The sequence below is a fragment of the Heptranchias perlo genome, chromosome 24, assembly GCF_035084215.1.
Source record: "Heptranchias perlo isolate sHepPer1 chromosome 24, sHepPer1.hap1, whole genome shotgun sequence".
Classification (NCBI taxonomy): Eukaryota; Metazoa; Chordata; class Chondrichthyes; order Hexanchiformes; family Hexanchidae; genus Heptranchias; species Heptranchias perlo.
This window is the reverse complement of record NC_090348.1, coordinates 16,489,815-16,517,331: the sequence shown is the minus strand read 5'-3', so window position 1 is coordinate 16,517,331 and position 27,517 is coordinate 16,489,815. Positions and strand designations below refer to the sequence as shown.

General features: G+C 41.9%; 1 protein-coding gene across 1 annotated transcript; it reads right to left on the bottom strand.

The window, feature by feature from the left end:
* On the bottom strand, positions 1 to 26,899 carry LOC137341478 (apomucin-like). Its single transcript, XM_068004583.1, has 13 exons — positions 26,809 to 26,899; positions 24,471 to 24,515; positions 23,336 to 23,392; positions 22,995 to 23,039; positions 21,972 to 22,028; positions 20,308 to 20,364; positions 20,163 to 20,219; positions 19,842 to 19,886; positions 19,078 to 19,136; positions 17,490 to 17,591; positions 7,150 to 7,201; positions 1,979 to 2,087; positions 1 to 440 (listed from the first exon to the last, which is right to left on the bottom strand). Exons 1-13 carry the CDS (start codon positions 26,897 to 26,899, stop codon positions 284 to 286), a joined length of 933 nt encoding a protein of 310 aa, XP_067860684.1. The 3' UTR covers positions 1 to 283.
* Positions 26,900 to 27,517: the final 618 nt, after the last annotated feature.

Sequence of the window (27,517 nt, the reverse complement as noted above, 5' to 3'; positions counted from 1 at the left end):
TTCATTTGCAAATAAATTTATTAACAATCATTTATAATTACATAAAAGCCAAGAGATTTGCAACATACAGACAGAGGAAAGATTCTTCAAACACATTACAACGGAGAGGCATTTTACTTGAAATTAGATTTTCAGTTTGTTATCATGCAGCATATGATTAAAATCAAGTTAGTGACTACATTGCAAAAGCAATTTCCCCAGTTTGATTTAATTTTATATTTCCATTTCATCTACACAGGCTGTGTGTAATCAAGCAAATCCATTATCACAGCATGCGTTACTGTTAGTTTATACATTCTTTGCATGTACATGACTTGATGTAAGTATATCTGAAGCTCTGAGTTTGACGCTCACACTGAAGTTCTATTTGCCTTTCTTCAATTTCATCTTCATGGCAGCATGTACATGTGTGCTTAATACTGCCTATGTCAACATTAAATCTGGAATATGACCAAACCATGCATCATGGAGAAGCAAACACAAACACCAGATCATTTTACTCATACAACAGATTCATTAACGCATTAAATGATATTTTGTCATGTGCTACCACCAGGAATTACATTCAATATTTGAAAATATTAATTAAAATGAACCAATAAATGGAAATTAGCATGGAGATATGCTTGAAGGGAGCATCATTCAGAGATAAGGCTACAAAACCTCAATGTGTGGTTGACAGGGGAATTACCCAATCATCTCCATTCTGGCCGGGAATAGTGCTGTCACTAAATGCAGCCCACCTTGGGACGTTAGTTACATTAAAGACACTATATAAATGCAAATTGTTGTTCTATATTCAGTCCAATTTTGGGCCAGTAATCAGTGGACAACAGCAGGAAATGGAGAGTTGGTCTCTACCCATTTTAGTGTTCGCCCATAATTTCTAACAGGCAGGGAAATACTTGCCTCAAACAAGAGGAAAATAATTTAAATATTCATTTTCTGCCATGCAGAGCATCAGATGTAAACCAAGTCCGTGTGAAATGGATGCCCAGGGCTGCTAGGCAGCAGTAAATGCAAGATCATTGAAAGGACACCATCATCCTAAATATATGCTAAACATTTCTGAACTAGCGTTCTTATTTTTAAATCTTTTTTACATTTGGGTTTTCTTGAATTGTTGTTCCAACTGTCATTTTTTTTGCCCTGATCCCCATTATTGGTACCAATGGGTTTTCCAATGGGAATTCCTCCCCCTCCCCAATGAGGTTGGAAGAGAAGGAGGTCCAACAAAGGGATGCCAGACAGGTCAAGCAATAACAGGTAGGAAAATCTGGGCTATTGTGTGGGGCAGGAAATGAATTCAGCGGAAGGTTCATAATGTGGCCTTCTTATTAGGTTCAAGGTAGAGTCCTGCAGTATAATCCTGGGACAATCAACACAACTGACAGGTGCTATTTAAATCAATCAAGATTGGCATGAATTTTGGTTTATGGGCTACTCCCCTGAGTCTAAATGCTTGTTTTCTCTATCTGTATCAAGCTAAGAAGTAGAGAAATCATCCATTTTGATTGGTGCCATTCTTTCATACTTGGACAATGCAACTAGATTGAGGTTGTAATCTTGGCCTCGTTCAAAATCACTCCAGCATCACGAGTGAATATGAAGAAGGTTGGAGTGGTCTCACCTCTCCATAGTATTTCCTCAATCTCTTACTCGCTCTGAGAGTGAACAGAAATGAGCAGGCTTATTTGGTGAAGGAAAATGAAACAGCCAAGGATACACTGAAATAGCTGAAGGGCAGCATGGGGGAGACTCAGAAAGGCATGGAATAAAGAGGAATGGGGTAAAAATACCCCATCAGCCACAGTCCTCAAACCCTCCATCTTTTCACTAGCAGTACCTGGGTGCTCGGACACCCACTAATTTTGAGCCATAATTATAGATTTATTATTTTGGTCTGGATTATTCACTCTTCAGCAGCTGATAATATTTCCATATTTAAATTGCAAACTTTGAAAAAAAAACTACTTACTCAGATAATCCTGCACAATATCCTTCACATTTTCGAAGTTCAATATCAGCTGATCTGCAGAATTCCTTTGCGATAGTTTGATTATAAGTGATGGGTTCACACACTCGGACTGTGAGCAAATAAATGAAATTAACAATAAAATAAGCACTCATCGCAACAGTTAAGAATTAAACAGGAAGGATGCATTATTCCCTCATCTCTCTCTCAAATGCACAGGTAATAATAGATAGTACCGTCACCAAATATCCAGACTTGCCTTGCCCCATATAGCCTTTACTGTTCACAATAGTACACAACTGATTGTCTTCCACCACCAGGGATATACCAGCATGAGTGACTTAAAAACCATTGAGCAAGTAGAAGCAGCTGAATGGGTGAGAACGTTGGTTAGACCGCAGTTAGAGTGCTGTCTACCGTTTGGATATCCTGTTATAGAAAGGGACATTAAAGACATAGGAGGACCAATATTCCCCAGGACGCAATCGAGGCAGTTACGCCAGGATCGTGCCCCCCCCACCCCCGCACCCCCGCACCCCCCAGCATTGACCTCGCCAGTATTTGTAGGGACAGTGTGGAGGTCACCTAATTTGTAGGTGGACTGATCTTGAAAAACTTTTTTTTTAAAATGAACTTAAATTTCTTCAGCGGTCCAAAACCGCTTCCCAGCCTGCACCTCACCAGTGGGGTCCTCTTCCGCCCACATGGAGATGGATGTACTTAATCTGACTGGTAGTACTGACCTCCACAGTTATGCCGGGTCTCAACAGAGCCAGTGAGATGGGAACTTCTGGTGTAGGGAATCTCTGCCCCTGGCTCCACCCACTCCTGATGACATTTTCCTTGTAGAGAGGCAGGCAGAGGTTTTACTGCTTACAAGGCAAATAAGATACTCCCAGAAATGGCAGAGACCCAGCACAAGCACAGCTCCACCATTTTCCAGGGTTCTGCTATTCTCCCACTGAAGTTACATGAGGCTGGCAATAGAAATAGGTCCCCAAAAATAAAGGCATTAGGGAAACCAAAGGGAAACTGAAATCAGATACAGCGACAGGTGGAAAACAAACATTCTTTCAATACTGTAACAGCATAAGGGTTGACTGGGAGGAAAGATAAACTTTAAGGAAATCATATGACGTTGAACACGAGGATAAACAGGAAATAGTTAACACGCTAAGTAACTGCTTCCGGGAGATTTTTTTACCAGGGAGATACTAACAGCATGCTATCCAACAGGTAAGGAGAACTGCAAACTCGGAGGAGACAGCCAAGATCTTACAAAGAGACCTCAAAGGGGTTTGCATCTGGACTGACCAACAGCAAGTTCAATATAGACCAATGCAAGGTACTGTATATTGACAGTAAAGGCAGGCGGCACTTTGTATTTCATGAGTTGGGGAAGGAATTTGCCGAAGGGGAAGGTGAAAGAGACCTAGGGCTGTCTGCTGACTTGTTGCTCGTAATGTCTGAACAGTGTGAGGTATTAATAAATTAAGTAAATAGTATGTTCAGTTATTACCAAATAAGTTGACTTCAAAACTTTAAGGATCACCCTGAAGCTCATCAGTGCCCCAGTTGGCACTACATACAATTCTGGTCACAATGATCTAAGGAGGCCATCAAGGCCCTAAAAATAGTACAGAGAACAACAACGAGACTGATGCTGATGACGTAAGAGGGAAGAGTTATAAGGAACAACTTGATAAGCTAAGGCTCTTCAGTCTCAAAAAGAGATGTCGCAGAGGGAACCTTATAGAGGTATATAAGATGCTTGATGGAATAAAGTAACAATATTTGGAGTATCAATACCTGGAACAATGTTTTCAGGGTAGCTAAACAAGAGGTTACCACCTTCAGGATTTCAAAGCTAAATTTAGGCAGATGTCATGAAATATTTACAGAGTTTTGAATCATTGGAAGAGGTTGCCAGGAAAAGTAGTTGAAGCTAAGACACTGGACTTATTTAATAAGAACGAGCTGGATGCTGTAATGGGAAGTCCATGGGATTGGTATTCTGGATGGATGAGATCAAATGAGTTTCTACATCCAAGCCTATCCTGTGATCTAGAATTTTTTAATATGTTCTCAGAATGTGGACAATTGTTCATTTATTACCTATCCCTAGTTACCCTGAGAAGGAGGTGGTGGACCTTGACCTCTGCAGTTCTTGTGGGATGGTGGTCCCGTAATAAGGTAAGGAATTCCAGGATATTGACCCTGTGACAATGAGGAAAAGCAATATACGTCCAAGTCAGGATGGTGTGTGACATGGAGGGAAACTTGAGGGTGATGGTGTTCCCACAATATTGCTACTCTTGTCCTCAGTGGTAGACGTTGCAGGAGAAGGAGTTGCTGTCAAAGTAACCTTGATGAGTAGCTGCAGTGCATCCTGTAGATTGTGCATACTGCAGCCACAGTGCACTGGTGGTGAAAAGGTTCAATATTGAATTCAGTGGCACAGGAACCAAACTGCTCTGTCCTCAATGTTGTCAAGCTCCTTGAATGTTGTTAAGCTCCTTGAATGTTGTTGTGGCTGCGAAATCCAGGCGAGTGGTGAGTATTCCATCACACTTCTGATTTGAGCCATGTAGATGATGGAGAGGCTTTGTGGGGTCAGGAGGTGAATCACTTGTCACAGAGTATCCAGCCTCTGCCCTGCTCTTGTAGTCATGCTGTTTGAATCTCATTGAAACATAAAAGATTCTGAGAGGGTTTGACAGGGTAGATCCTAAGAGACTGTTTTCCCTGGCTGAAGAGTCTAGAACGAGGGGACATAGTCTCAGGATAAGAGGTCGGCCTTTTAGGACTGAGATGAGGAGAAATTTCTTCACTCAGAGGGTTGTGAATCTTTGGAATTCTCTACCCCAGACGGCTGCGGATGCTCAGTCATTGAGTATATTCAAAACTGAGTTTGATAGATTTTTGGACTCTAAGGGAATCAAGGAATATGGGGATCAGGCGGGAAAGTGGAGTTGAGGTCGAAGATCAGCCACGATCAGATTGAATGGTGGAGCAGGCTCGAGGATCCATATGGCCTACTCCTGATCCTGTTCTAATATTCTTATGTTAATATGACTGGTCCAGTTCAGCTTTTGGTCAGTGGTGACCCCCAGATGTTTTTTGGGGCATGGGGTAACTCGACACACATACTCAATGAATAGTATTGAAGTAGCTGGGGATGAAGCTAAAAGAGGCCTAGGAGTCTTCGTAGACTTAATGCTAAACATGTCCAAACAAAGCAAAGTAGCAAGCCAATAGGATGTTGAACTGCATAGCCATAACAGTAGAATATAAGTCAGAGGAGGTCGTGATCAAACTCTTCAGTATTCTAGTCAGGCCACGCATCTTTAAACTGTGTCCAGTTCTGGTCACCAAGAAACAGGAGAGGCATTCAAGCACTGAAGGCAGGGGTCTGAGTTATGAGAAAAGACTGGAGAGACCCAAGCTTTTCAACCTGGAAAGGAGCTGACTGAGAGGTGATCTTATAGAGGTATGCAAGATTATAAAAGGTATAGAAAAGAGTAACTCAGAATATTACTTTAAATTAAACTGTGGGAATAGAACTATGGGATACAGGTTCACACTAGAGAAAGGTACTTTTAGGACTGATATCAGGAAATTTTTCTTCACACAAAAATAGTGATCAACGTGTGGAATAAACTTCCAGAAAGAGTAGTGGAGGCAACAAAAGGGGAATCATTTAAGAAACATTGTACGCTACGATGGGAGGAGCATTAGGACCTCTCTGGATGGATGGATTAAGATGGGCTGAATGGCCTTCCTCCTCCATAATTACCCTGTTTAAATTATCTTGATAAACAGATAGTAAAAATATGTAGATTGTCTTATGATTTGAATTTGACAGAACTCTTAACTGTAATAATCTCAAATATTTCCTCATTCAATTTCAGCCTCTTTCCACAGAATGTCTAGATATCCAGAACTTTAAAAAAAAAAATCTTACCCTCCCCTGAGCTGAGTTAACCTTGCCCCAGCAATAGGCCACACAATATCACAGCAATGAGTTTCAACATGGTATTAAACATGAACTACAAATTCAGCTCAGAAGAGCTTATGTTTGTTCTGAGGAAGAACTATTTCTTCTGAATATTATCATAACTTTGCTATACTTTCACAAAACCATGAGACAGGTACAGATGAGGAAGGTGTTTCAGGCCATTCAAGCTCATCCATTGGGAACCTATAGTCCCCCCAACCACAGCATGTAACTGTTTCTTATATGAGTCCAAGGCTTTTTGCTTCCACTCTAACCAAAGAGTCCATTTGACTGCTTTATTACACTTTTATGAAGATGAACTTCCTGATACCATTTCATAGATACAGCATTGAAGGAGGCTATTCGGCCCATCATGCCTGTGCCGGCTCTTTGGTAGAGCTATTCAATTAGTCCCACTCCCCTGCTCTTTGCCCATAGTCTTGTAAATGTTTTCCCTTCAAGTATTTATCCAATTCCCTTTTGAAAGTTATTATTGAATCTGCTTCCACCACCCTTTCAGACAGTGCATTCAGCTGGTGTGACCCCAACTCATCAACCCAGATTGGGGGTAATTTCTTATACAAAGCAGTCTCCTGGCAGGATCTCCACCTGCAAGAGGGAAATGGGATTGTAAAGGCAAAAGAATCCTGGTGGTTCTGCAGAGTGACCGCTCTTAGAGCACTGGAAGAGACAGTCAGGGATTTAAAGGAGCAGAGGAGCCCCAAAGAAGAAACAACGATTTTTTTAGGCCCTCTCTTCTCCATTCAAAGAATTCAGGACCATTCCAGCACTGCCCCATCTTTCTCCAGGTAGTCCCAGGGACTGGCAGTAAGATGAGCAGATGGCAGGAAAATCCACCAGAAACCTGGGCCTCGTGTCCCACTGGCTTTTGCATGCGCTGAGGGCGGAAAGAGTGGCCAGTTTTGAGCCCGGTGGGGTGAGAAATCCCGCTCAGAGTGGGAACATGATGGTAGCCCTTACTGCCTGATTTTGCCCCCTTTTGCGTAGTCATCCCAACCAATTCTGGGTAGGAGATAGTCCAGGAAAATCCAGCCATAGGTGTCCCAATACTGATTCATGGAGCACTTCACTCAGCATTTTCCCTGATCCTAATATTGCTTCTTGAGGGAAGAATAACAGGCAAATCAATTGCAATACAGAAATATTAGATAATTACCTGGCCGCGGACAATTAAAGCAGCAATGATGTTCATCCCAGATCTTTTCAGACTAACAACAGAAAAAATATTGAATAATTAATATACATGTTACTTAAACGTGCATCATTATTTTTCTCAATTTTTTCCTTCTTCTCCACCAACCCTTTGGTATCTCAATCATACTTCATGTGTGAGATTAATGTTACAAGCTACTCAACAGAGGGTATCAAAGCCCACCCTGATCTGATGTCCATATATGTGTAGGTTCCAGCAAGAATTATTAGATTATGACGAGGCGTGGGAACCCTGGCTAATTTTTCCTTCCCTGTCTTAGGAACTCTAAGGTCAATTAAAGTGCTCCCATCACTACCATGGCTGAGATAAACAGTCTCAGCATAGACCAGTGATCAAACCTGGGATCTTAGTAACACACTGGTTGGTGCATTTAACCATTGAACCATTAGGGAGTCCATGTGAGTAATTTCGGAAGTCAGAACACTAATAGTAAGTGTGATTAGAAAAGCACAAATCACACAAGCATGATAATATTCACAATGGACTTGCAAATATTTATTTTTCCCAAAGTGAAATATCTCACAAATATTTCTTTGAATTTGATATTTGGTTTCAAAACGATTTAAGATAGATTTGCATCAGTTCAAACTAAGCAGAAAAACACAGTGGCTAGAGAGATTAAAACTAGGATTAAACTTAAAAAGCTGGCAAATGATGAAATCAGGGCGAACAATATTATAGATTAAACATGAATAATATAGAAAGTGGAGTAGATTAGAATGGCTAATAAAAAATATGTAAATAGGCTATCAGATATTATAAAAAGGAGATAGTAAGGGGTCTTACAAGCCTATAAAAAGTGACATAATAGTTAAAGAGAGGGAAGAACTGCTCAGGGATGAAGGAGGGAGTCTAATTGTTGAGGATCAAGGTATGACAGATACTAAATAAAAGTTTTCCTTAGGTTTAATGAGGATTAAGTGAGAACATAGGTTTATTAGAGGAGGATAGGGAACAATTGCTAGAAATAACTGTAGAAAAGGAACTGATTCTGAAAAACAATTAGTGGAACACAAGGTGGATAAGTCACCAGGCAATGATGGTATTAACCCTAGGTTGTTGACAGAAGTCAGCGAGGAGACAGCAAGGACTCTGGCAACAATTTTTCAATTCTCATCAAATATGAAAATTAGGCCATTGGATTGGAGAGTGTCCAATGTAACACCTTTAATCAAGAAGGATAAACAGGGTAACAGTAGACCAGTTAGTCCAATGTCATTTGTGGCCAAACTTTCAGCAACCATAATTAGCCACAAGATTAAGGAGCATTTAGAAATGGATGGGTTAATTAGAGGCAGTAAGCATGAATTTGACAAATTTAATAGAGTGCTTTGAAGAGGTGACCAACTGGATGGTGAAAGGGAATGTAGTGTATATGAATTTTCAGAAGATATTCGATAAGGTGTCTTACAAGAGGCTTGTTAGAAAAATTCAGGTGCATGGTATGTTATGGAAATGGATCAGAATGGGTAGAAAATTGGTTGAGCAACAGAAAACAAACGGTTCAGGTAAATGGATAATGTTCAGATAAGAGAGGGGTACAAAGGGCAAGAGCTCGACGTGTGTAATTTTTTTTTATTCGTTCATGGGATGTGGGCATCGCTGGTGAGGCCAGAATTTATTGCCCATCTCTAATTGCCCTTGAGAAGGTGGTGGTGAGCCGCCTTCTTGAACCACTGCAGTCTGTTTGGTGAAGGTTCTCCCACAGTGCTGTTAGGTAGGGAGTTCCAGGATTTTGACCCAGCGACGATGAAGGAACGGCGATATATTTCCAAGTCGGGATGGTGTGTGATTTGGAGGGGAACGTGCAGGTGATGGTGTTCCCATGTGCCTGCTGTCCTTGTCCTTCTAGGTGGTAGAGGTGGCGGGTTTGGGAGGTGCTGTCAAAGAAGCCTTGGTGAGTTGCTGCAGTGCATCTTATAGATAGTGAAGGGAGTGAATGTTTAGGGTGGTGGATGGGGTGCCAATCAAGTGGGCTGCTTTGTCCTGGATGGTGTCGAGCTTCTTGAGTGTTGTTGGAGCTGCACTCATCCAGGCAAGTGGAGAGTATTCTATCACAGTCCTGACTTGTGCCTTGTAGATGATGGAAAGGCTTTGGGGAGTCAGGAGATGAGTCATTCGCTGAAGAATACACAGCCTCTGACCTGCTCTTGTAGCCACAGTATTTATGTGGCTGGTCCAGTTAAGTTTCTGTTCAATGGTGACCCCCAGGATGTTGATGGTGGGGGATTCGGCAATGGTAATGCCGTTGAATGTCAAGGGGAGATGGTTAGACACTCTCTTGTTGGAGATGGTCATTGCCTGGCACTTGTCTGGCGCGAATGTTACTTGCCACTTATCAGTCCAAGCCTGGATGTTGTCCAGGTCTTGCTGCATGCCGGCATGGACTGCTTCATTATCTGAGGGGTTGCAAATGGAACACTGTGCAATCATCAGCGAACATCCCCATTTCTGACCTTATGATGGAGAGAAGGTCATTGATGAAGCAGCTGAAGATGGTTGGGCCGAGGTCACTGCCCTAAGGAACTCCTGTAGCAATGTCCCGGGGCTGAGATGACTGGCCTCCAACAACCACTACCATCTTCCTTTGTGCTAGGTATGACTCCAGCCACTGGAGAGTTTTCCCCGATTTCCATTGACTTCAATTTTACTCGGGCTCCTTGGTGCCACACTCGGACAAATGCTGCCTTGATGTCAAGGGCAGTCACTCTCACCTCACCTCTGGAATTCAGCTCTTCTGTCCATGTTTGGACCAAGGCTGTAATGAGGTCTGGAGCAGAGTGGTCCTGACGGAACCCAAACTGAACATCGGTGAGCAGGTTATTGGTAAGTACCGCTTGATAGCACTGTCGATGACACCTTCCATCACTTTGCTGATGATTGAGAGCAGACTGATGGAGCGGTAATTGGCCGGTTTGGATTTGTCCTGCTTTTTGTGGACAGGACATACCTGGGCAATTTTCCATATTGTTGTGTAGATGCCAGTGTTGTATCTGTACTGGAACAGTTTGGCTAGAGGCGCAGCTAGTTCTGGAGCACAAGTCTTCAGCACTACAGCCGGGATGTTGTCGGGGCTCATAGCCTTTGCTGTATCCAGTGCACTCAGCCATTTCTTGATATTACGTGGAGTGAATTGAATTAGCTGAAGACTGGCTTCTGTGATGGTGGGGATATCGGGAGGAGGCTGAGATGGATCATCCACTCGGCACTTCTGGCTGAAGATGGTTGCAAATGCTTCAGCCTTGTCTTTTGCACTCACGTGCTGGACTCCGCCATCATTGAGGATGGGGATGTTTACAGAGCCTCCTCCTCCCGTTAGTTGTTTAATTGTCCACCACCATTCACGACTGGATGTGGCAGGACTGCAGAGCTTTGATCTAATCCGTTGGTTGTGGAATTGCTTAGCTCTGTCTATAGCATGTTGCTTCTGCTGTTTAGCATGCATGTAGTCCTGAGTTGTAGCTTCACCAGGTTGGCACCTCATTTTTAGGTACGTCTGGTGCTGCTCCTGGCATGCTCTTCTACACTCCTCATTGAACCAGGGTTGATCCCCTGGCTTGTTGGTAATGGTAGAGTGAGGAATATGCCAGGCCATGAGGTCACAGATTGTGCTGGAATACAATTCTGCTGCTGCTGATGGCCCACAGTGCCACATGGATGCCCAGTTTTGAGTTGCTAAATCTGTTCTGAATCTATCCCATTTAGCACAGTGATAGTGCCACACAACACGTTGGATGGTGTTCTCAGTGCGAAGATGGGACTTCATCTCCACGAGGACTGTGCGGTGGTCACTCCGACCAATACTGTCATGGACAGATGCATCTGCGACAGGTAGATTGGTGAGGACGAGGTCAAGTAGGTTTTTCCCTCGTGTTGGTTCGCTCACCACCTGACGCAGACCCAGTCTGGCAGCTATGTCCTTCAGGACTCGGCCAGCTCGGTCAGTAGTGGTGCTACCGAGCCACTCTTGGTGATGGACATTGAAGTCCCCCACCCAGAGTACATTCTGTGCCCTTGCTACCCTCAGTGCTTCCTCCAAGTGGTGCTCAACATGGAGGAGGACTGATTCATCAGCTGAGGGAGGACGGTAGGTGGTAATCAGCAGATTTCCTTGCCCATGTTTGACCTGATACCATGAGATTTCATGGGGTCTGGAGTCAATGTTGAGGACTCCCAGGGCCACTCCCTCCTGACTGTATATCACTGTACCGCCACCTCTGGTCAGTCTGTCCTGCCGGTGGGACAGGACATACCCAGGGATGGTGACGGAAGAGTCTGGGACGTTGGCTGAAAGGTATGATTCTGTGAGTATGGCTATGTCAGGCTGTTGCTTGACTAGTCTGTGGGACAGCTCTCCCAATTTTGGCACTAGTCCCTAGATGTTAGTGAGGAGGACCTTGCCGGGTCGACTGGGCTTGGTGTTTTGCCGTTGTCGTGTCCGGTGCCTAGTGGTCCGATGCCGGGTTGTCCGTCCGGTTTTATTCTTATTATGACTTTTTCTTAGCGAGATTGTACAACTGAGTGGCTTGCTATGCCATTTCAGAGGGCAATTAAACAACCTTGGTCAAGAAGGGAAGTGAGAGATAGTATGAAACTAAAAGAAAGGGTTTGTACGAAGGCAAAGAACAGTAGAGATCCCACTGACTGGGAGAGACATAGAGAACAGTAAAGAGATACAAAGAATGTGGTAAGAGCAGCAAAAAGGGAATACAAGAAAAAACTTGCAAGGGATATCAAGGACAACACTAAAGGTTTTTATAAATATATGAAGAGAAAGAGAGTGGCAAAGAGTAACGTGGGCCCCTTAATGACAGACGCGGGTGATTATGTAATTGCTAATCAGGAAATGGCAGATTTACTAAATAATTACTTTGTGTCTGTCTTACAGTCGAGGATGAGGATAAAGTACCACAGATACAAGGAAAACTAAAAATAAATCAAGGGGAGGAACTAACTAGATTCATTATGAGTAAAAAAAAATGGTGATGAAGAAACTAATGAGATTAAAGATAGACAAATCTCCAGGACCCAATGATTTCCACCCCAGGGTATTAAAAGAAGTAGATGAGGAAATTATTGATGTGTTAGTCATAACCTTCCAAAATTCTCTCAATTCAGGAATTGCCCTTTGGATTAGAAAACTGCCAATGTAACCATTATTTAAGAAGAGTAGGAGAGATAAACTAGGAAATTATAGGCCTATTAGTCTAACGTCAGTTGTGGGGAAGTTACTAGAATCTGTTATTAGGGACACCGTGACTGAGCATTTGGACAAATATGAACTGATTAGAGAGATCCCGCATGGATTTGTAAAGGGTAATTCATATCTAATGAACCTAGTTGATTTTTTTGAGGAGGTCACTAACGTGGTCGATAAGGGAGTGTCTATGGATGTTATGTATATGGACTTCCAGAAGACATTTGACAAAGTTCCACAAAAGAGACTGTTAACAAAAATGAGAGTGCATGGAATTAGAAACAACCTATTGGCTTGGTTAGGAGATAGGAGACAGAGAGTAGGGATAATGGATATATATTCAAATTGGCAGGGTGTGTCTATTGGTATCCCCAGGTATCTGTACTAGAGCCTCAGCTTTTCACTATATTTATAAATGATTTGGTTGAAGGAATAGAGAGCTGTATATCTAAGTTTGCTGATGACACTAAGTTAGGTGGCACAGTAAATAGTGTAGATGGGAGCAGAAAGTTGTAAAGGGATATTGATAGTATAAGTGTGTGATAGTAAAACTGTGTCAGATGGAGTTCAACGTGGGAAAGTGTGAGGTCATCCACTTTGGACCTAAGAAAGATAGATCAGAGTATTTTCTAAATGGCGAGAAGGTAGGAACTGTGGAAGAGCAGAGAGATTTCGGGGTCCAAGTACAGAAATTACTAAAAGGTAGTGAACAGGTACAAAAAATAATTTAAAAGGCAAATGGAATTTTGGCCTTTATCTCAAGAGGGCTGGAATACAAAGGGGTGGAAGTTATGTTACAGCTGTACAGAGCTCTGGTTAAACCCCATCTGAAGTTCTGCATTCAGTTCTGGGCACCACACCTCAGGAAGGATATATTGGCTTTGGAGGGGGTGCAGCACAGGTTCACCAGATTGATATCGGGGCTAAAAGGGTTAAATTATGAAGACAGGTTGCATAGACTAGGCTTGTATTCCCTTGAAGCCTAGAAAATTAAGGGGTGGTCTAATTGACGTGTTTAAGATGATTAAAGGATTTGATAGGGAAAAACTATTTTCTCTGGTGGGGATAGTCATAGAATCATAGAAATTTATGGCACAGGAGGCCATTCAGCCCATTGTGTTTGTGCCAGCTGAAAAAGAGCTATCCAGCCGAATCCCACTTTCCAGCTCTTGGTCCGTAGTCCTGTAGGTCACGGCACTTCAAGTGCACATCCAGGTACTTTTTAAATGTGATAAGGGTTTCTGCCTCTACCACCCTTTCAGGCAGTGAGTTCCAGACCCCCACCACCCTCTGGGTGAAAAAAATTCTCCTCGCCTACCCTCTAATCCTTCTACCAATTACTTTAAATCTATGCCCCCTGGTTATTGACCTCTCTGCTAAGGGAAATAGGTCCTTCCTATCCACTCTATCTAGGCCCCTCATAATTTTATATACCTCAATTAAATCTCCGCTCAGCCTCCTCTGTTCCAAAGAAAACAACCCCAGCCTATCCAATCTTTCCTCATAGCTAAAATTCTCCAGTCCTGGCAACATCCTCGTAAATCTCCTCTGTATCCTCTCTGGTGCAATCACATCTTTCCTGTAATGTGGTGACCAGAACTGTACGCAGTACTCAAGCTGTGGCCTAACTAGTCTTTTATACAGTTCTACCATAAGCTCCCTGCTCTTATATTCTATGCCTCAGCTAATAAAAGAAAGTATCCCATATGCCTTTATAACCACCTTATCTACCTGTCCTGCTACTTTCAGGGATCTATGGACATGCACTCCAAGGTCCCTCTGTTCCTCTACACCTCTCAGTATCCTCCCATTTATTGCGTATTCCGTTGCCTTGTTTACCCTCCCCAAATGTATTACCTCACACTTCTCCGGATTGAATTCCATTTGCCACTTTTCTGTCCACCTGACCAGTCCATTGATACCTTCCTGCAGTCTACAGCTTTTGGGACCTTGTCAAAAGCCTTGTTAAAAATCCATGTAGACTACATCAAACACGCTATCCTCATCGATCCTCCTGGTTACTGCCTCAAAAAATTCAATCAAGTTAGTCAGACACGACCTTCCCTTAACAAATCCACGCTGATTGTCCTTGATTAATCCGTGCCTTTCTAAATGACGATTAACACCGTCCCTCAGAATTTTTTCCAATAATTTGCCCACCACCGAGGGTAGGCTGACTGGCCTGTAATTACCCGTTCTATCCCTTTCTCCCTTTTTACACAACAATACAACATTAGCAGTCCTCAAGTCCTCCAACACCACACCTGTAGCCAGACAGGACTGAACAAGGGGGCATAACCTTAAAATTAGAGCTAGGCTATTCAGGAGTGATGTCAGAAAGCACTTCGCCACACAAAGGGTAGTGGAAATCTGGAATGCTCTCCCCCAAAAAGCTGTTGAGACTAGGTCAATTGAAAATTTCAAAACTGAAATTGATAGATTTTTGTTAGGACTGGGTGTTAAGGGTTAGGGAACCAAGGTGGGAAGATGGAGTTAAGATACAGATCTGCCATGATCTAATTGAATAGAAGAACAGGCTCGAGAGGCTGAATGGCCTACTCCCGATCTATGTTCCTATAAGTGGGGTACACTTTTGTACTCAGTATATAGAGGTGAATTGGATTTGGATATAGGGAGACAATTTCAAAATTTGCTGACAGCACAAAAGTAGGAGGCTTGGTTAACAGCAAGGAGGGCTGTAAAAGACTTGATGACATTGATAGATTAGCAGAATGGGCAGATAGATAACAGTACATTTCAATGTGAATAAATGTGAGGTAATACATTTTTTTGAGGAAAACAAGAAATTGGAGTACACATTGAATGGAAAGACACTAAAGGGTGTGGATGAGCAGAGAGACCCAGGAGCTCAAATACATAATTGCCTGAAAGTGCGAATACCAACAGATAAAGCAAAATAAGATCAACGGCATTTTGGGTTTCATAAATAGGGACATAGAGTAAAGAAATAATGATAAATTTATACAAAACACTGGTTATGCCACTGCATATAGTTTTGGGCACCCCATTATAGAAAGGACATTAAAGCCACAGAGAGTGTATAGTGCAGATTCACCAGGAAACTATAGTTATGAGGAGAGAATTGAGATACCAGGACTATTTCCACCGCAGCTAAGAAGGCTACAAGGAGATTTAATAGAGGTTTTTAAAATTACAAAGTGATTTGTTGGAGTGAATAGAGAAAGACTACTTCCTCTGGTTGAACAGTCAGTGATGAGGGATCATCAATTTAAAATTGTACCAAGACATTGGGGAGATAGGTTTGAAAGAATTTCTTTACACAGAGCATGAAATGCTTTGCCACAGGGAATGTTTGAAGCAGAGACCATTGCATCCTTTAAGGGAAAATTGGATGAATATTTGAAGCAGAGGAAGATCAGCAATGGGGAGAGAGCAGGGCACTGGAATTAGTTTTCAATTGCTCCGGCAAAGAGTCAGTACAGACACAATGGACTGAATGGCTTCCTTCCGTACTGAAACGTCTATGATTCCATGTTTAAATGTTTTAAAATATTGAAGTAATAATTACACTAAGGGCAGTGATAGATAATTATTAGCTGTCACTGGGACTGATAGAGATGGGTAATAATAAAGCTAAGGAATTGTTACTAGGCTAGATGTTAGGCTATTGCGCAATGTGGCACTGGGGGGCAGCAGTGGGAGAAACCACTGTCAGCAGTCAAGCTGTGGATGTGCAGATCCTCTTGCTTCGGCAAAAATCCGCCCTTCGTCCAATCAGGACACGACAGCGAATGACTCGCTGTTGTAAAACCCAGGGGGCCAATCACAGCATGACAACTCTGCATCAAGGGATCAATCACAGCATGAGAACTCAGATCACCTGATGTCGGTAAGCCAATGGTATGTGAACTGTATAGAGAATACTGTATTCTAAACTTTTCTTTTGTTCGTTCGTTCGTTGATGATTGCCACCATGACTGAAGTACTATAATAAAGTTCACCTGAAGTTACCACCGGACTCAGAACCTTTTTTATGAGGTCTTACAATTAGTACCTGGATGCATAAGAAGACAGAACACTTAAAGGAATCTGCCAAGGTAAAACTAACCAACAGTACCATGTATCAGGTAAACAGTCCAAAATTGCATCCCACAAAGGGTTGCCTAATAACCTGTTTCACATTTACTACTTACCTTGACACAAGCCTACAGCTTCTTCCTTGCATCTCATGCACACCTGTATCCTTCAAGAAGTAGTGTGGAACTGAAACCATGCCAAACTCACATTCTAAAGGCATCGCCTCAAATCATTGTAAAACAACTTAGATGCATGATGCATCGACATTTACTGACCCCCAAGTTGGAATTCTGGTTGTGCATGCACTCCTTCAATTTCCAGCATGTCAAAACTACTTTTCAGCTTGTACAATAAAATGGCAAACAGGGGTGGAATTCCTAACCCACAGAAAGGCCTCCCGGTGAAATGTAGGTGGTAAATGCATATCTCCTGTGATATCCCAAGTAGGTCTGGCAGGGCCTGTGGACTCACATACTTGGGTAATAGCAGATCTGTGTAACCCACCTTAGATGCAGGAAGATCTCCCTTTGAAAATTCCTCTACAACTCCTTCTTATTCTCAAGTTCCCTGAGGACAACTCGAAGTCCCAGAGGAGTGCCTATCCTATCAGCAAAGGGTTTGAACTGAGAGTAAAACTTCCTTCAGCAATAGGTTAAAAATGAAAAAATAAAAATATGAAATGGCAAAAATTAATTGGAAAACACCCCAAAATTCCCATGATCCAAACTAAATTTTAAAAAACGAACAGGCCAAAAAAAATCCATTATGCTCATTTCCATTGTAGCTAAACAGAGTTTCAAGAGAAACATCAGGAAATGAGTTACCAATTCAGCTGATGTAAACAGGACACTCAATGATGATGTTACGTTTCAGGGTGGATGTGATGGAAGAGAAGCCCTGGCATCTTAATATCATTTTCCAGTCATTATTGAGGTCAGTGCAGCACAGGCACCCAACCCAACTACCCAGTCTTCAATTTCCTACCACCAGTGCATCACAGAAAGAATCTCCCCTTTGTGGTACAAACCTCAAAACAGTTTGCGGACTCTGCACATTGTATTTCATGAACCAGTTGCATATTGTTTTGACAGGTGTAGTAAATACAAGTGTTATTGGGATCTGGTCCAACCTAGAAATGAAAAAGATACCAAAAGAATTGTGATTATGTGAAAAGGACAGTATTATAAAGAGACGGAATTTATTTAACACTATGAACTGGTAGGAATTTCACATTTCGGACTTAAAATAGTTAATGAAAATAGTAAACACAGTGGGACATAATTTTGTGCTTTATTCTTGCCTGTAGCTATTTAATGAGACAGTTATGCTGCACATTAAATGTCAGCACAATGTGTATTCTCATTACATTGACACAGGAAGTATAGTATAACTGGAGTTCACAGCAATGAACTGGTAATGATGCAAAGTTTCTGTACTGGTGTGAGACCAATTGGAGGAAGTAGTCTCATACTGCTTGGGCTTCGTATAACTTCTGGTATAACTGCCGAGTTAGAAAGCCATGTGAGCAGGCAGTACAACTCTGTGCTGCACCATCAAACTGTGTTAAAAATAGTACTGGTGTTAAAACTGTAAATGTGCAGTGCAGCCATCTAATGCAGTTGACAATGCAATAACTGTAACAGTTAATGAAGTGGAATGAAAGAAAGAAGAAATGAAAGAACTTGTGTTAATATTGCGCCTTTCATGATCTCAGAATGTCCCAAAGCGCTTTACAGCCAATGAAGAACTTTTGAACTGTAGTCACTATTTTATTGTAGGGAAGTGCAGCAGCCAATATTAACACAGCAAGGTCCCATAAACAGCAATGAGATAACGACCAGATAACCTGTTTCAGGGATGGTGGTTGGGGGTTAAATATTGGCCAGGATACTGGGGAGAACTCCCTAGCTCTTCTTCGAATAGTGCAGTGGGCTCTTACACATCCACTTAGAGGGAAGTTAGGGTCTTCATTTAACATCACATCTGAAAGACAACACCTCTGAAAGTGCAGCACTCCCTCGGTATACTTCAAGTGTCAGCCTGGATTACATGCTCAAGTCCTTGGAGTGGAATTTGAACACACAATCTTCCGACTCAGAAGCGAAAAAAAGTTGAATATACATGGAAATTAAATTGAGGACTATGTGGATAATCAAAGAGAGAGGTGATAAAATACTTCATGGAACACAACAGTATCTGTTCTCACCATGGAAACATCGGCCTCGACGGGGGGAGTAGGGGGGTTAAAATATTGGGATTAAAATATTGGGATTGAGCTACCAGACCCTATTCCCTGACGTTTAAATTTTAACAAACACAAATGAGGCCAACGACGAGGCTCCCGCAAAAGGCAAGCGGGGGCCGAGCTAACCGTCAAAAGTCACGGTCTAATTTCTAGGCCATGCTTCTTAAATCAGCTTACAAAACAATGAACACAGGAAATCTTCCTGCTATGTTTAAGATGTTGTTCCAGGCTGTATCCAAAGTAAATTTTCCCCACACTTGATAGAAACTCTACCATAGTATTTTGAGTGAAAGTCAAAAAGATGTTTATAATTTACAAAAATGATTCTTATACAGGATGTCTTAATTTAACAGCATTAAATTTGACATACCACACAGGAAGGTACTGTAGTTTCAGGCACAGTACTGAAAAGTGTTGAATGTGTAATACCTTAAAAAAAAAACAAAGGTTGAGACAGTAAGAAACAAAGCCCCCCAATTTTGATGGCTTGGTAGGATGTAAAACCAATAGATCTTGGGCAGAATTTGGGGAGGAGAGAGGATCTGCCAGTTTGAAGCCCTGTTTAAGTTTTGCCCTAAATTATGCTGGAAGTAAGGGAGGGTCTAAGATGCATCTGCCCAATCAGAGTGATCAGATCAGCCGCCCATCTTACACCATAAACGATTTTACTTTCCATTGACTTGGACGTCAGGCTCAAGGGGCAGGCTCAAGATTCAGATATTCCCGCAGATATCCAGCTACCATGGTGTATAGACTCAGAAGATCTTATTTGAATATCTTGCTGGAATTACGTGTATGGATACTGCAGTTTACCCAGAAGCACTGCAAGTGCTTTGCATCAACCTAGAGGGATATCTGCAAACTTCCCCAACAATCAGGAGAAAACTTACTATGGCTCAGAAGTCATTCCTGCACTTAATTTCTTGGGTCAACAAGCAACTTCGGCCAGGACAGTAGCTTGTTCCCCATTCTTGCATGATCCGTTAAAATCATCAAAGTTATGGGATTGTGTTAATCTTTTCGAAAGCTACAATTGATAATGCCAGTGATTAAGAATACCAGGCAACATTCACTTCTCTTAATGCTATTCATTGGAAAGTTCATTCATTTTCAAAATAAATATGCATCAATTACCAGTGGTGGAAGGCAAAGCCGACATACTTGTGCTCATAGTTACTCCTAAAGGGAACAGAAAAAGTTTCAAAAGATTACATCAAACCTTCATTATTTATCATCACTCGACTTGTTTCCCATCAGAAACCATTGTCAGTATAGAGGATGAAAGAATCACATTCAATAAATACTAACTTCACCTATTTTGAACAACTCAACCAGTACTGATTTAAAACTTACAAATGTCTGACACTGAACAGCAAAAGTTGAAAAACTACAAAGTTTGTTGGTGGGCTTTGGCAAAGTATATTTCATGTGACAATGAGAAACATTATTACTCACCATTAATGGTAATTTCAGAAACAGTAGGTGTGCCTGTCACTGTAGTTGGTATTGGCCCTACAAAGCAGAGGAAATAGTACAAATTATTAATTCATTAATCGCTGTAAATAGATTTCATGTGACAATGAGAAACATTGTTATTCACCTGTAATAATAGTTTCAGAAACTGGAGGAGTGCCTGTCACTGTAGTTGCTGTTGGCCCTACGCAGCAGAGAAAATAATGCAAAGCATTCATTCACTGATTGCTGTAAATAGACTCCAATTTGCTTTTTAGGGGATTACCGCTACTTGGTCACGATGGAAAGAGCAAGTTACAAATGCCACTACAAATACAATGAAAACAGAAACAGACAGTTTCCTAGAAGTAAAGGGAATTAGGGGTTACTGGGAGCGGGCAGGAAATTGGACATGAATTTAGATTTGAGGTTAGGATCAGATCAGCCATGATCTTATTGAATGGCGGAGCAGGCTCGAGGGGCCGATTGGCCTACTCCTGCTCCTATTTCTTATGTTCTTATGAGCAGAGCAAAAATTACTGCCCAATTATCATTTGATCTACTCCCTTTAAGAAATGTAATGATTGTCCTTCAGACCATGTTTTGACACAAGTTGCCTGTAAAAGCAACTTACTTGTCGAGCAATTACAACATAACTCCCATTTTGTCAGCAAACACGTCATTATCTTTTCTCAACAAGATCTAAATGTTGCTTTCAAGTAAAAGTGAAATGTCAAAGAATACTACAAGATTTATTTTCCAAAAGACAAAGAGCAAAATTGAAAAATCTGACTGAACACACGGCAGTTAATATCATTACTTCTTCATCGATTTCAAAATTGAGCACTTTCCTTCTTTCTGATTTCATGAAATCATTTCATCAATCTTTCTGAACGTAAATTTGACATGGAGGCAACATCATTTTCCAGAATCAAGAAAATAGAAGCCTTTGGTTAAGAAATCTCCAAATTATGTGCTTACAAGCGACTCCTTTTGGTCTCAGAATCAACAAATATTACTGTACCCATCAATTGACAAGAAATCTTCATCTGCTCTAATCTTTCATGGTAAAGAGTCAATTTCAGCTTCTCCCATTATTGACAGAAATCTCCTAATTCTTCAAAAAGCAAAAGTAAATTTCAAAACAACTCCAAAATTTAAAAGTCAGAACTTGGAGTCTTCATGCCAACAGTATCTGCCGATCCTCCTGGTCACCATCACTTGGTAAATTTTGGGAAATTTTTATTACATATGCTCACTTTAATTACAAGATAATATTGCTCGCAACCATTCAAGAACAACACATCACAAAGTATATGGTAAAATCATTAAAGTAATGGAAATGTATTAATCTCTTCCTCAAGCAATAATTGATAATGCCTGTGATTAAGAATACCAGGCAACATTCACTTCTCTTAATGCTATTCCTTGGAAAGTTCATTCACACTCAAATTAAATATGCATCAGTTAGCAGTGGTGGAAGGCAAAGCCGACACACTTGTGCTCGCAGTTACCCTACAGGGCACAGAAAAAGTTTCAAAAAATTACATCAAACCTTCATTATTTGCCATCACTCAACTTGTTTCCCATCAGAAACCATTGTCAGTGTAGAGGATGAAAAAATCACATTCAATAGGTGCTCACATCACCTATATTGATATTGAACAACTCAACCAGTACTGATTTATAAACATACGAATGCATGACAATCAACATCAAAAGTAATTCAATGATAGTCCAACAACAATAAACTTTATTGGTGGGCTTTGGCAAGGTAGATTTCATGTGACAATGAGAAACATTATTACTCACCAGTACTGGAAGTTTCAGAAACTGTAGGTGTGCCTGTCACTGTAGTTTGTGTTGGCCCTATGCAAAAGAGAAAATAATACGAAGCATTCATTCACTGACTGCTGTAAATAGACTCCAGTTTGCTTTTTAGGGGATTACCATCATTTGGTCACAATGGAAAGAGCAAGTTACAGTTGCCACTACAAATACAATGAGCAGATCAGTAGTTACTGCCCAATTATCATTCGATCTACTCCCTTCAAGAAATATAATGATTGTCCTTCAGAGCATGCTTTGACCCAAGTTGCCTGTTAAAGCAATTTACTTGTCGAGCAATTACAACATGACTCCGTTTTTAATCAACAAACAAGTCATCATCTTTTCTCAGCAAAATGTAGATGTTGCCTTCATTTAAAAATATATTTCAAAGAATACCACATGATTATTTTTCCAAAGAACAAAAGGCGAAATTGAAAAATCTCATTGACCACACTCCAGTTCCCATCATGACTTCATCAATTTCAATATATTGAGCATTTTCCTTCTTTCTGATGTCAAGAAAACATTTCATCAATTTTTCTGAACATAAATTTGGCATGGAGGCAACATCATCATCCAGAATCAAGAAAATAGAAGCCTTTGGTTAAGAATTCTCCACACAGATCTCGTAATCTCCTAATTCTTCTAAATGCAAAAGTAAATTTCAAAACAATTCCAAAATTTAAAAGTCAGAAATTGGTTACTTCATGACAGCAATATTTGCCACTCCTTCTGGTCACCATTACTTAGCAAATTTTGGGAAATTTTTATTATATATGCTCACTTGAATAACAAGATAATATTGCCAATATTGCTCGAAACCATGCAAGAGCAACACATCATAACGTAACTGGTAAAATCATCAATGTTATGGAAATGTATTAATCTCCTCCTCAAGCTATAATTGATAATGCCAGTGATTACGAATACCAGGCAACATTCATTTCCCTTAATGCTATTCATTGGAAAGTTCATTCACACTCAAAATAAATATGCATTAATTACCAGTGGTGGAAGGCAAAGCCGACACACTTGTGCTCGCAGTTACTCCTACAGGGAACAGAAAATGTTTCAAAAGATTACTTCAAACCTTCATCATTTGCCATCACTCAACTTGTTTCCCATCAGAAACCATTGACAGTGTAGGCGATGAATGAATCATATTCAATAAATACTAATAAAACCTTCACTGATATTGAACAACTCACGCAGTACTGATTTATAAACTTACAAATGCATGACAATCAACATCAAAAGTAATTCAATGGTAGTCCAACAACAAAAACTTTATTGGTGGGCTTTGGCACAGTCGATTTCATGTGACAATGAGAAACATTATTACTCACCAGTAATGGTAGTTTCAGAAACTGAAGGTGTGCCTGTCACTGTAGTTGGTGTTGGCCCTGCGTAGCAGAGAAAATAATACGTAGCATTCATTCACTAATTGCTGTAAATGGACTCCAATTTGTTTTTCAGTGGATTACCACTACTTGGTCACAATGGATGGAGCAAGTTACAAATGCCACAACAAATACAATGAGCAGATCAAAAATTTACAATCATCATTTGAAGTACTCCTTTTAATAAATGTAACAATTGTCCTTCAGAGCATGTCTTGACCCAAGTTGCCTGTTAAAGCAATCTACTTGTCAAGCCATTACAACATAACTCCCATGTTGTCAGCAAACAAGTCATTGTCGTTTCTCAAAAAAATCCAAATGTTGCTTTTAAGTAAAAAAATGTCATGGAATATCGCAAGATTTATTTTCCAAAGAACATAGGGCAAAACTGAGAACTCTCACTGAACACACCCCAGTTCTCATCAATACTTCAACTAATTCAAAATTGAGCACTTTCCTTCTTTCTGATTTCAAGGAAACATTTCATCAATCTTTCTGAACATAAATTTGACATGGAGGCAACATCAATATCCAGAATCAGGAAAATAGAAGTCTTTGGTTAAGAATTCTCCAAATTATTTGCTTACAAGCGACTCCTTTTGGTCTCAGAGTCAACAAATGTTACTGCACCCATCAATTCACAAGGAATCTTCTTCTCCTCTAATATTTCATGGTAAGAAGTCAATTTCATCTACTCCAATTATTGACAGAAATCGTCTAATTCTTCAAAAAGCAAAAGTAAATTTCAAAACCTCTCCAAAATTTTAAAAGTCAGAATTTCGAGTTCTCTTGCCAACAGTATCTGCCAATCCTCCTGATCACATGGTAAATTTTGGGCAATTTTTATTACATATGCTCACTTTAATGACAAGATAATATTGCCAATATTGCTCGCAACCATTCAAGAACAACACATCACAAAGTATCTGGTAAAATCATTAAAATTATGGAAATGTATGAATCTCTTCCTCAACCTACAATTAATAATGCCTGTGATTAAGAATACCAGGCAACATTCATTTCCCTTAATGCTATTCATTGGAAAGTTCATTCACACTCAAAATAAATATGCATCAATTACCAGTGGTGGAAGGCAAAGCCGACACACTTGTGCTCGCAGTTACTCCTACAGGGAACAGAAAATGTTTCAAAAGATTACTTCAAACCTTCATCATTTGCCATCACTCAACTTATTTCCCATCAGAAACCATTGACGGTGTAGGTGATGAATGAATCATATTCAATAAATACGAATAAAACCTTTACTGATATTGAACAACTCAACCAGTACTGATTTATAAACTTACGAATGCATGACAAACATCAAAAGTAATTCAATGGTAGTCCAACAACAAAAACTTTATTGGTGGGCTTTGGCACAGTCGATTTCATGTGACAATGAGAAACATTGGGCCCAATTTTACCAGGGGTGCGGGTTCTTGGCGGGTGGGCCAGCGGGCGCGTTGAAAACGCGCCCAGTGAAATTAGCGGGTTTCCCGCGCGATCGTAGCAGGCAATCCACTAATTGGAGCCACTTACCTGCTCCTCCGGGTTCCGCGCCGCTGATCTGCGCGTCGGGCGGGCTGCTCATGCGCAGTACGATCTGTCGGCTGGAGGCGCTCTATTTAAAGGGGCAGTCCTCCACTGACAGATGCTGCAACAAATTTGAAAACTTACAGCATGGAGCACAGCCCAGGGGGAAGGCTGCTCCCAGTTTAATGATGCCTCACCCCAGGCGGGAGGAAGCCGCCTGCCTCTGCCACCAAGAAGGCCTGGCTCGAGGTGGCAGAGGAGGTCACCTGCACCACCAACATATCGCCCACCTGCATACAGTGCAGGAGGCGCTCCAATGACATCAGTAGGTCAGCCAAAGGGAGTACACTTACTCATTCCCCTACACTCCATCTGCCACAACACTGCCCCCACCCCACATCTCCTTCGGCACTGCCAACACTACTCTGTCACATCACCCCTCATACCCACTCAAACCCCATCCTCATCTACCTGCACCTACTCACCTCGCGAGTACTCACCCCGCCACTACCGCTCAACTCAATCCTCATACAATCTCATGGCTCTCTCCCATACTCACCCTCTCGTGCATCTCTCTCACGGCCAGCCTCACTCAACCTGCCACCACCTGTGCTGCAGCCACAGGGCATGCATCACAAATGTGCAGTAGGCAGCGTAAGGCAAACGTGCCGTGTGCATGAAGGGGATGCACAAGGGTGTTTGAGGGTTTGTCATGGGTGTTACCTATATTGAATAACAGAACAACTCACAGCACACATGATATTGGCACCACTACTGCCATGTCTTCGCAAATCCTGTCCGGTTTGTGCAATAATGCCCGCTCCTGGGTATCACTATGAGGACCCACCACTGATGCCACCTAGTGTGTCACTGCAGAGTGGGTGTAGGTGTATTTGCAGGGCTCTTCTGCGCAGACGACTGAGACACATCGGGGATGTCCGCGGTTGCAGCCTGCAAGGCTGTGGAGCAGAAGTTCGGGAGGGCAGTGGTGACTTTGACAGCGACAGGTAGGAAGATGGTGCACGGGCCAGCCAGGAGCAGCTCGGCATGAAAGAGGCTGCAGATGTCCACGGCTACATGTCGACTGACTCTGAGCCTCCGTGTGCACTGCTGCTCAGAGAGGTCCAGGAGGCTGAGCCTCGGTCTGTGGAACGTGTGGCGAGGGTAGTGCCCTCTGCGACGCATCTCTCTCTGCGGTAGCCCTCCCTCCTGCTGTACAGGTGGATGTGTCACAGCACTCTGTTGTGGAGCTCCACGTGTCAGAGGTGGACGGCGTGGATGGCGAGGCTGGTGAGGCTGTTCGCCCTCCGAGGCGGTCATGACTGCAGCTACGGCGGCCCCCATCCGCACGATGTACATCTGAGGGGGTCCGCAAGGTAGGTACATGTCTCCGGACCCCGGGGTAAGTGTGCAGGTTGGTGACTTCGACCGTCAGGAGGAGGGTGGTGGAGGCCAAACTTTGTCCCAAGTGACAGAGCGGCCTCCTGCAATGGCTGAGGGTCTCCCCCGCAACCCCGTCAAATGGACCTGTGCAGCTGCCACAGGCTGACGGCTGCAACACGTCCATTTCAACTGGGACTGTTTCCCCCAGTGTGTGAAACAGTCCCATGTTTATCCAAAATCACACACAGTCCCTTAATCAGGTCAGTTAATGATCTGAACAAGCAAAGTAAATACACTCAAGTGGCATCCCACTGGCTTTAATTACCTGCGGGATTCCCACCAGCGGGGGCTGCGCACGCACCCCCGCACATCAGCGTGGAACCCGGAAGTGGGCGGGATCGAGGCGCGATCCGGTCCCGCACTTGGATTTCGGGATTTTTCGTGATCACCCGCCGAGAACGCACCCGGTAGCGGGTGCTAAAATCGGGCCCATTATTACTCACCAGTAATGGTAGTTTCAGAAACTGAAGGTGTGCCTGTCACTGTAGTTGGTGTTGGCCCTACGGAGTAGAGAAAATAATACGTAGCATTCATTCACGAACTGCTGTAAATGGACTCCAATTTGTTTTTCAGTGGATTACCACCACTTGGTCACAATGGATGGAGCAAGTTACAAATGCCACAACAAATACAATGAGCAGATCAAAAATTTACAATCATCATTTGAACTACTCCTTTTAACAAATGTAACAATTGTCCTTCAGAGGATGTCTTGACCCAAGTTGCCTGTTAAAGCAATCTACTGGTCAAGCCATTACAACATAACTCCCATGTTGTCAGCAAACAAGTCATTATCGTTTCTCCAAAAAATCCAAATGTTGCTTTAAAGTAAAAAAAAATCATGGAATATCGCATGATTTATTTTCCAAAGAACATCGGGCAAAACTGAAAAATCTCACTGAATACACCCCAATTCTCATCATTACTTCAACTATTTCATAATTGAGCACTTTCCTTCTTTCTGATTTCAAGAAAACATTTCATCAATTTTTCTAAACATAAATTTGCCATGGAGGCAACATCATTGTCCAGAATCATGAATACAGCAGCCTTTGGTTAAGAATTCTCCACACAGATCTCCTAATCTCCTAATTCTTCAAATTGCAAAAGTAAATTTCATAACAATTCCAAAATTTAAAAGTCAAAAATTGG

Bases quoted from the DNA above. Each gene is read 5' to 3' on its own strand.
- LOC137341478 (XM_068004583.1), bottom strand. From the start codon at position 26,899: ATGAATGCTACGTATTATTTTCTCTACTCCGTAGGGCCAACACCAACT. The intron at 23,393-24,470 runs GTAATTGATGCA...TCTGCTACGCAG, and splicing joins GGCTTTGCCTTCCACCACTG to GGCCAACACCAACTACAGTG. The intron at 19,887-20,162 runs GTGAGTAATAAT...TGTTCCCTTTAG, and splicing joins TTCTGAAATTACCATTAATG to GAGTAACTATGAGCACAAGT.